At 38.5% G+C, this 10,457-nt stretch overlaps 2 protein-coding genes across 2 annotated transcripts in view; one reads left to right on the forward strand and one right to left on the reverse strand.

The window, feature by feature from the left end:
• The window catches only part of LOC119418448 (forkhead box protein N3), a 203,843-nt gene that overhangs the window by 171,732 nt on the left and 21,654 nt on the right, over nt 1–10,457 (forward strand). The gene's annotated exons all lie outside the window — the stretch shown is intronic.
• The window catches only part of tshr (thyroid stimulating hormone receptor), a 50,909-nt gene that overhangs the window by 22,645 nt on the left and 17,807 nt on the right, over nt 1–10,457 (reverse strand). The window contains exons 2-4 of the mRNA XM_037685689.1: nt 5,819–5,890; nt 4,210–4,284; nt 1,242–1,316 (exon numbers count right to left, since the gene is read on the reverse strand). Coding sequence (XP_037541617.1) covers nt 1,242–1,316; nt 4,210–4,284; nt 5,819–5,890 — 222 coding nt within the window. The remainder of the gene's footprint in view (nt 1–1,241; nt 1,317–4,209; nt 4,285–5,818; nt 5,891–10,457) is intronic.

A 10,457-nucleotide genomic window follows, 5' to 3' on the forward strand; every position in this document is an offset into this window, starting at 1 on the left:
CCGCAATAAACGAGGGACTACTTTAAACCCTGCTCCAATGCTGCGAGCCTCGATGTCCTTCCACTTGGTCTCTTGGACACACAAAACATCTACCTTCCTTCTCTGCATCATGTCAACCAGCTCTCTACCTTTGCCTGTCACTGTCCCCACATTTAGGGTTGCAACCCTCAATCCTACATTCTTGACTTTCCCCTTCTCCCTCTGTCTCCTGACACTTTCCCTCCTCGTGGTCTTTGACCATTACTCGAAGTGAACCAGAATGAACCAGAATTCAAACAAGTGACCCAGTATGCCGTTCAAAACCTTTTATTTTTACCCTGAACACAAAATTTCCCAAGCACAAGAGTTTGATGGGTGATTAGCATGAGCTACCTCGCTGTACCCTTCTTGCTATAACCTGCCATCAAATGTGAAAGGGTGAAAATTGTTCCGTATGTTTGTATTTCTGTTAGCAAAGTACCTCACAAACTAAATTTCAAAATGGTTATAAGTCAGTCAAGTTTACAGGTGAAGCATCAAGTTCTGGACTCTGAAAAGCCCAAGATAGCGTCAATAAAACCTGTTGTTTCAGTAGTTAAGCTAATTTGTAGAAACAAGTCCAACATCTGGACAATGAGAACATCAGCATAGTTGTGAAACGCTCCAGTTTAAAATGATATGTCATGGAAGATAAGATCTGAAGGCATTCTGGGGTTCAGGTCAAACTGACCTCTCACTGATAAATCTGTTATAAATCTGAAGCTGGCTGCTGACTTTATTAGCTCAGCTGTACTGATAAACACTGAAGCTGCTTTATCAAAACGGACAAATATTGGCCAGTCTAGCGGTCTTAAAGCGATCTTCTCACCTTCACACTTTGGTGTCACCTCATGACAAATAAACACACCAAAAAATGTGAATTTTCACGTCTTTTCTCCTCAGAAAGGCCCCACAAATCAAAAACATGCATGTTAGACTGATTGATAACTCTAAATTGTCCCTAAGTGAGAGTGAGAGAGGGAATGGTTGTTTGTCTCATTTGTCTCTAGGTGTCCCTGTGATGGACTGGAGACCTGCCCAGGGTGTCCCCACCTCTTGCTCAGTGATAGCTGGATATGGGCACCAGTGACACCTCCATGACCCAAAAAAGGAAGAAGTGGGTAAAGATAATGGATGGATGGAATAATCCACCGGCAGGCTTTGTGAATCATGGTGTCAGTCATAGAACAGTCAAAAAATGAGCATGTTTTAAAAATACTCACAAGTACTTGAGGTTCGGGAGATGTTTAAAGGCTTCTGGGTCAACATACGTCAGATTTTTTGTGTTTCGAATCTCTCTGAAACACAAACATGGGGAAACAATTTTGTTTTCAAGTTCTTGAATCAGATAGAGTGAGTGAAGAGTGAAGGACTGAAGTGTGAGAAGTCATGAGTGTTCAGAGCGTTGAGGATGCAGCAGAGACCTGAGGAGGGAACTGAGTGACAGAAAAGTAAGAGTGCAGCCTGTGTGGAGGGTTTCACTCACATCTTGTTTGTGGTTCTCCGTCCAGATTAAACGATTGCACCTGCTGTCTAAAGCCACGTGTCCTGAATCCTCCTTACACATCTTTTCCTCCTTTATAAAACATCGTAAGTGGATGTTTGTCTATCCTGTTGTCTTAAAACTAAAGCTTAAAAAGGAATCAGTGACATTTATCAACTTCCTATGAAACAGGCCAAAGAACTGCTGAGCTCTTCCATCAGCAGTTTATGAGATTTGACAGATAAGTTACTTAAATTATTTGCTCATTAAGATTGTGCTTTGTATTGATTCATCTCTGTAAAATCAAACTTACTGAGGAATATAAAAAACACACCATAATTATGCTTTAAAACAGAAAGAAAAAAGTAATTATGATGTTTTTATGAATTGGACAACTGATCAGATCTTTTAAAAGAGGGTTCAGGGGAAAAAATCACTAACAAATAATGTCTTACTTGTTGTAGATAACTCTTTAAATGACATCAGTTTGGAGGAATAGTTTAATTCTGACTGCGCTGATGAGCAAATGGCTAGTCTGAGCAGGGCAAAGTCCAAAGTGGACTGCTGCATGTCATCAAACAACTGCAGTTAATTTTTTTAAAGCAGCTCATACAAACACCAGTTTTTAAACTGGTTTTGTAAACATGGTCATCAGTTCTGCATTACAAGTCATATACACAATATTCTATGGTTATTAGAGCACTTGGCAGTGGCAGCAGCTAGATGCAGAACGTCTGACAACATATCACAATATTTTGCCTGGAATAACGCGTAATTTTAAATTAATGGGTGTAAATGTGGCAGCACGGTGGCTCAATTGATACAGCCGCTGCAACTCAGCAAGAAGGTTGCCTGACTGAATCCAGGCCTGGGACCTTTCTGGGTGGAGTTTGCATGTTCTCTTCGTGCATGCGTGGGTTTTCTCCAGGTACTCCAGTTTCCTCCCACAGACCAAAAACATGCATGTTAGGCTGATTGGTAACTCTAAACTGTCTCTAGGTGAGAGTGAGAGAGTGAATGGGTGTTTGTCTCTATGTGTCCCTGTGATGGACTGGAGACCTGTCCAGGTGTCCCCCGTCTCTCGCACAGTGATAGCTGGACATGAGCACCAGTGACCCCCGTGACCGGAAAAGGAAGAAATGGGTAAAAACAATGGATGGATGGATGATAGATGGATGGATGGAGGATGGATGAAGGATGAATGGATTTTTTATGCAGCAGCAGTTCTTTGGTCTTGGCCCCACTCAGACTAGCCATAAGCTCATCACTCCAGTATGAATCCAACTCTTTTTCTCTAAACTGCTCTTTCAAAAAGTTATCTAGAACAGGTAAGATATTGTTTGATACTTTCTACAGAACTTCACTTCAAAACATCTGAACTAGTCCTGAATTTATTCAGGTGTAGAGAGTACAGGTATAAATCATCAATATTCTTCTTCTGCTTCCTCTATTTCCCATCTTTTTTAAATTTATCTCTGTGCAGTCAGTCAAAAATAACTCCTAATAACATGAATCAAAGTCATACATTTACAGTGAAATATAAAAACTAATCTGGTTTAGAAAAAAAAGTTTTAGAAATCCAGGTTGATGATGTAAATTATATTTTAAAGAGGAAAGCTTAAAGCAGTGGAATCAAATGTAACTAAGAGAAGTGGACAAGATCAGCAGACAACTGTGTGAAGCTTGTTTTCCTACAAAACAATTTTTATTACTTATTATGTCTGTTTTTCTTTCTTTATTTTTTTTTATTTATCTGACCGAGGTGCTCTGATCCAGGACAGGAAAGAAATAAACAGGATGCAGGAAATTCTATTAAAAAACAATTCAAGATCTAAATATAACACCTAAACAGAATTGCAAAAATGCTAAAAACCTAATAATTGTTTGATTTTCTGGTTTAAACTGATGGTGGCACAATTCACCCCCCCCCCCCTCTTTACTTTACAGTCTGATCCACAGCTGCTGTCTGCCTCAAGCCGCCGGCAGGAAGCTGAACATTAATTCATGTCTGACCCTGAAGGAAACCTGAGAGACGCCATTATCTGTGGTGCGGCACCACTCTGCACCAATCAGTGGCAAATAAGCCCCAGAGATCAGAAACACCCGCCCCAGAACATGAATACGACCCTCGGCTGGCGGTTTCAATTAGTGCTCGTGTCTGTAATCACGGCACGAGGAATTCAGCAGCTAAGATCATTAAGATGGAAATGAGACTCGAAAAATGTGATTCAAGTAATTTCTGCAGGCGTGTTTCGTAGTTACCGTCTCTACACACCAATAAATGTTTTACAAAGTGCTGAAACTTAGAACAAATATTTTCCTGTAATACATGGAGGGCCAGAAGGTATTCAGGTTTTATGGTTCAGCAGAAAACCGACATAAATTTCTGTTCCTCCATTAAGAACACAAAAAATGTGCTAGACGATGAATATTAACTTCTCTCCTGTTAAATGTCTCTAAGACTGAACTTAAAGATAATACAAAGTACTGAAGAGTGAAGTAAATGAAGGAAACGGTTTCTTAAACCAAACTTATTAATCTCACACGGTTCACAGGAAAGCCCTGAAAAAAAGAAATACATGTACGCTTTTAATGAGTTTCAATGCTGCTTGCATTATTCAAAACTAAGCATTTTAATTGTTGTTAATTAAACTAAACTTTAATTAAACTAAGCTCAGTAAAAAGAGTTTCGTCTTTTAGTTACTCACATATGGGTGATTTTCTTCAGGTTGTAAAACGAGTGTCTCTCCAGCCTCTGTAGCCTCACATCCACAGATAAATATCTATAAAAAATAATAATAAATTAAGAAATATCCAACTAAATCTACACACTTTCAAATGAACACTATGTCAGTCTTAAGACCTATTTAAATAGATAAATAATACTAAACTTTAGCGCCCGACCAATATATCAGTAGGGCCGATATTTTAGGCCGATATAGAATTTTATGGACCTATCGAATCTGTCTGGGATAATCGTCCCATTATGCACCGATATAAACATTTCTAATTTTCACCCCTAAAATGCTGGAACCAGCTGTAATTGTACAAAGTATCCAGCAGAAGGAGCATGAAGACCACTTTCAAGTCATGGCCGTTTACTTAAGTTTCACTCTCAGCACAGCCGAAGCAGGGAGCAGTACTGTGCAGCATATTTTGCTGTACAGAGCATGGCAAGTTTATTGTAAATGTAAAACAAATCAACAATAGACTCTACAATCCTCCATCCTGCTTGTCATTAGCTACATGCCTCACAAGTTAGCAAGCTAACGTTTAGATAACCTAGCATAGGCCATTGGCTTGTAAAACTTTATCCAGAACAATAAATCTAACAGAGGTACAATATTAGTAACGTTATCTTTGTCATCCTCAATAAAACACTTTGTCCAAAATCTTAATTTCTTTTCCAAAAATTAAAAAATAAACACCGCTGTGGTCAATAATAATTAGGCCTTCACCATATGTGAATGACTTTAAACAATGAACAGGAAAGGGTGTTTCTTTGTTTAATTTATATTTATGCAACACATTTGATAACTTTATGGTGAATAGTGGAGGATAGAAAATGTGAACGCACGTTAGGAAGACTGTTTTTATAGTGCACCACTGGTAAAGTGGGTCTTCGTATAGGTGGATCTGATTAGCTTAGCATTGCGGTTGCTAATAGCTGTGCTAAATAAACAAGCCCTGCTCCATTCGATGTTTACTTAGATTCTTGGGGGTGGGCAAAGCTAAAAATTTTCAGTCATTATATTGGTTATTGGCGGTCGCCTTCCCCGTCCAATATCGGTATCAGCGAAAGCCAAAACTTCCACACTGGTTGGGCTCTACTCAATATATAATCCAAATGATTCCCTCAATAAACATGTCCATCGCTGATTTTCTGTAATGTTTGTTTCAGCTGGAAAGCAGACAAAGAACAAGCAGAAACAATAGCTATGTGCACTTGAGACTCACAAAAAAACTTTTTGTCCAAGTTCATCGCCCCTCATGCATGATTTGGTGGAAAAAGCAGATGAGGATCAACACTCAGGAGTATCTTTTACTTCAACACAGAGACTCCACCTCTGCCGAGACTCTAAAAATCACTACTCAGTATCCAGCCGGTGTCTCAGCCCGGCTGCGGTTCAAGCACCGCAGCATTCCACCTGAAGGAAAGCTCAGCTGAGATTAAAGCCGTGATACTAAACAGAGAATGTATAGTCTGCTTGGGTGGGGGACAAAAATGGAAAAGAGGGAAGTCTGGAGCTTAACTAGATCTGAAACCAACAGATGAATAAAAACACCTAACATACAAGAAAGTATAAAAACACTCACATTCTTGAGATGTTGAGCATATTGGCAAAAGCATCTGCTGAGAAAGACATCAGACGGGTCTCAAAAAGCCATCTGGTGAAGAAAAAGACAGAGAAAATATAAAAAAGATGAACATTATAAACAAAAATCAAATTTAGATGTGTTGCAATTAATAATAATGTCATCACAATGTCAGCACTGTATGTTTCCATACAATGGCGAAATTAGTCTCTGCATTTAACCCATCCACCACCAGGTGGTGCAGTGGGCAGCTATTGAGAGCACATGGGGGGCATTTTGGGGATGAGGTGTGCTGCCCAGAGACACCACGTGATGTGCAGTGACTGGGGATCGAACCTGGACTTTCGGGTCCCAAGCCGGCTGCCCTGCCTCTACACCATCTCGGCCCCCATAAATTTTTGACATACAGCGTTAGCTCAACAAGCCATTACTTAAATGCTACGTTAATTATCGTAAAACAAAATAAAATCTGAGACCTAACATAAATATGATGACCATAATAATTTCTGGAACTTTTTTAAAGAATGCTGTGTATTATTTTAATATGCTAAATGAAGCAAAAACTAGCTGCTTGCTAGCTTAGCCTAGTTTAGCGTCAGCAAAAAATGATAAATTTTTTTAAAACTAATTTAAGTACATGTTGATATTTTGACAATTTTGACTTTTGGTAATACAGAACAATAATTTTATGTATTTTTTATATATGCTAGGTAAACAAAGCAGCTGTTAGTTAAGATTGGCTAAAGATACAAAAGGCATAAACTATAGTTAAAATTTTGTTTTTACATTGAAGTTCTTGTACAAACTAAAAAAAATCACATACAATATTTTAGAATTCAGATGTGCTGCAATAAATGTTGACATATTAGTTAATAGCTAAAATAATAAGTTAATCACCAGAACTCAAGACAATTCTGTAAATGAGTCTAAGTTTAATGATATGTTATTCATTGTTGTAATATGCTACTTAAATGTAGCATGAACTAGCAGCTGTTAGCTTAGCATAGCTTAACGTCACAAAAGAAAATATATAATAGCAATATTTCCTTGAAAATGTATTGTTTTACTTTCAAATTTAACAAAATATGAGTCTGTTAGATATGAAATTTGATGAGCTGTAATGGGTTTCAATATACAGTATTAGACCAGCAGGCTACCAGCTAAATGATAACAATTCTTAACGAACCTCAATGTTGTGTATAGATAGTAATAATTTCTTACCAATTTTGAATAATAATTTTATATATTACTGCATTGTGTTAGTGGTCAGTTAACCTAGCTTAGCATTACCTAAAAGATACAATAGAAATATATACAAAGGGAAATGTTGTTTTGCACCCATGTTCTTTTACAGATTAAAAATAATTACACATAATTTGTTAGATAGGGTTTAATATGTTATGATGGATTTGTCATATTAAATCAACAACTAATTTCTCAAATGCTAAGGTAATTAGCATAGCAAAATAAAATCTATTAACCACTATGACCTATATTAACTAGAGCCCAGCCGATATATCGGTAGGGCCGATATTTTAGTCTGAAATAGACATTTGGGGAGCCATCAGTATCAGTTATAATTGTCCCATCATGCGCCAATATAAGCACTTCAAATTTTCACCCCTGAAATGCAGGAACCAGCCTTAATTGTACAATGTATTATTCAGCAGAGGGCGCATGAAGATTACTTTCAAGTCATGGCTGTTCACTTAAGTTTCATTTTCACTTTCAAAACAGACAAAGCAGGGAGCAATACTGTGTAGCATATTTTGTTGAATAGAGCATAAGTTTATTTTAACTTATCTGTAAAACAAATCAACAATAATATATTATCTTCCACCAGTCTTGTCATTAGCTACATGCCTCTCAAGTTAGCAAGCTAACATTTAGATAACCTAGCATAGGCTACTGCCTTGTAAAACTTTATCCAGAACAATAAATCTAATGTAGCAGTAAAATATATCAGTGTTAGTAATGTTATCTTTGTCATCCTCAATGAAATACATTGTTTATCTGAAATCTTAACCTCTGAAAAAAAACAAAAAAAAAAACAACCTCTGCTGCGATCAATACTAATTAGACTTTCACCATACATGACTGACTGTTTAAACAATGAACAGGGAAGGTGTTTGTTTAATTTATATTTTTGTAACGCACTTGAAAACTTTATGGTGAATAGTGGAGGATAGAAAATGTGAATGCAAGTTAGGAAGACTGTGACCAGTGCACCACTGGTCCACCACCTACTGTGGAACTACGTATAGTGTGGATCTGATTAGCTTAGCATCATGGTTGCTAACAGCCGTGCCAAATAAACAAGCCCTGCCCCATTCGCAATTTACTTACATTCTTGGGGGTGGACAAAACTCAAAAACTTTTGGCCATTATATCATTTATTGGTGGCCGCCGGTCCCGCTCAATATTGGTATCGATGATAACAAAAAAATGTACAAATCGGTTGGGCTCTAATATCAACAGTATTATTTATACTGTGCAAAGACAGTACAAAAACTTTTTGAGCCAAATTTTACAGGAAATTCTAAGGTTTAAAAACAAGTAGGATTGTTAAATTTCTTTTTCATTTAGCCTTTATTTATACAGGTAGTCTCATTGAGCCACGCAAACTCATTTTCAAGAGAGACCTGTTTAAGGAGCAGATGGGGGTTAAGGGCCTTGCTCTTGGGCCCAGAGTGGGGCGAATGTTTATAAATATTTATAAAAAAATAAATATTTATTTTTTAAAAAAGTTTTCTTTGGTGAAAAAGTGTTTTTGGGAGTGGGGATTGTGTCTAGTTGCTCAAATTGCCATGTGAAACTTTTTTTTTTTTGGTTGCTTTTTTACACATTAATTAAGAGAACAAAAGGCTGTTTTACACACTTTCTACATACAGCATTAAAGGTGCCTTCTTAAATCCAAACCATTGCCTGAAAAAGTTTTTTTTCTTGTCTGATGATGCTAGGAAATTTATTGAGATTGATTTAGGAATTATAACAAAATATTAGAGAAAAGGGAACAAGATTGTTCCCACATGTGGGGTTCGATTTGTATTGTAGGCTCAAAGGACACACAGGGGATGTTAATTCTTTTGCATCTTGTCTGGAAAAGATCCCGTAGTGTTCATCTTTTAAATCAAAATTTAAACATATACCTGTAAGCGGATCGACCAGTGACACCATATTAATGTGCTGTAGGTCTCCTGCTGTCCTTGTCAACATGGCTCACAAAGCAACAGGTGTGTTCGGTTTATCTGAGAAACCTGATCTGACTTGTGCTCAGATCTGGAGCACACGTCTGAATCAGACTCACATGGGCAGTCAGTACAGATGGGAGCGTGGCAATCTGCACACACTTTGACAAACTTAAACAAATAGAGGGACACAGAACAGATCCCGACCCCAAACACCTCGCTTAGAGCCCACAAACCAGCCTGCAGGAATGCAGGGAGGGGTCCAAAGTGCCCACCTCACCAGCTTTAAGAAGAAAACTGCTGCTTTAATTTGTCGTTCAGAATAGAAAACAAACAGGTTGGGAACTGAACATAACGCTCATGTAGCTGTTTATTTTAAGACATTTGCCTTAATGTATACTGATTTGTGGTAACTAGTAGAGTCGGTTACATATCCTGATATAAATTTCAACCTGAACTTTATTCAAAAAGAGTAAATTGCTTTTATTTACAAACTGGTGTTGTGGTAGCTCAGTGGTCAGTGTTGGAGTCTTGTAAACTTGAGGCTGCAGATTAGCCTCCTAAGACCCGAACTCTTGCGTATGTGGATACCAGGTTGTCCACATATGTGGATGTCAGGTCCTAGGAGGTTAGAGTCCAGGTTGCATCAGGAAGGAAATCTATCATAAAACAATTGCCAAATCTTTTATGTATGTTAACTCATTGTGGTAACACCTGAAGAAGAGAGTAGCCGAAAGAACAAGAAGTGATCAAATCTTTAAAAGGGTAGCCTGGTCATATTTGAAGTGATGCAATGACTAGACGGGCTGATCAAGTGGATTGCTGGCCTAGTCTGGATGAAGAATGCTGTCCTTTACTCTGTGCTCTTAGACTGATGTCACAAATACAAGGTACTAATTATTCACAATTACTTGACAGAACAAGAACAGAATACACTGACTATCCCTTAAATATCTGCTCTGTCGTATTGATTGAATTTGACTTTTAAAAAATTCTGTTCCGTTTGAATAACATAAAATAAGATCCATCCATCGTCTTCTGTTTGTTCCAGAGTCAGGTCTTGGGGGCAGCAGCTTGAGCAGGGAGGCCCAGACATCTCTTTTGACAGCCACCTCTTCTGGGAGGACACCAAGGCGTTCCCAGGCCAACTGATAAGACATTGACTCTCCAGCGTGCCATGGGTCTTCCCCAGAGTCTCCTCCCAGTTCAACATATCTGATAAACCTCCCAAGGGGGGCATCCAACTGCAGTCAGAGGTTCGAATGGGCCGTCACACATCCATGGCCCTCAGCCGCAACATGGGAGCCCCCAGGGCTGTGTGTCGAGCCCCCTGCTTTATGTTCTCTACACACATGACTGCACCCCTGCACACCACAGTAACGCCATAGTCAAATTTGCAGACAACACTACAGTGGTGGGGCTCATCAGTGGGGGGGGGGGGGGGGGGGGGA

This window comes from Nematolebias whitei, chromosome 12 (genome assembly GCF_014905685.2).
Source record: "Nematolebias whitei isolate Nwh7 chromosome 12, NemWhi1, whole genome shotgun sequence".
Lineage (NCBI taxonomy): Eukaryota > Metazoa > Chordata > Actinopteri > Cyprinodontiformes > Rivulidae > Nematolebias > Nematolebias whitei.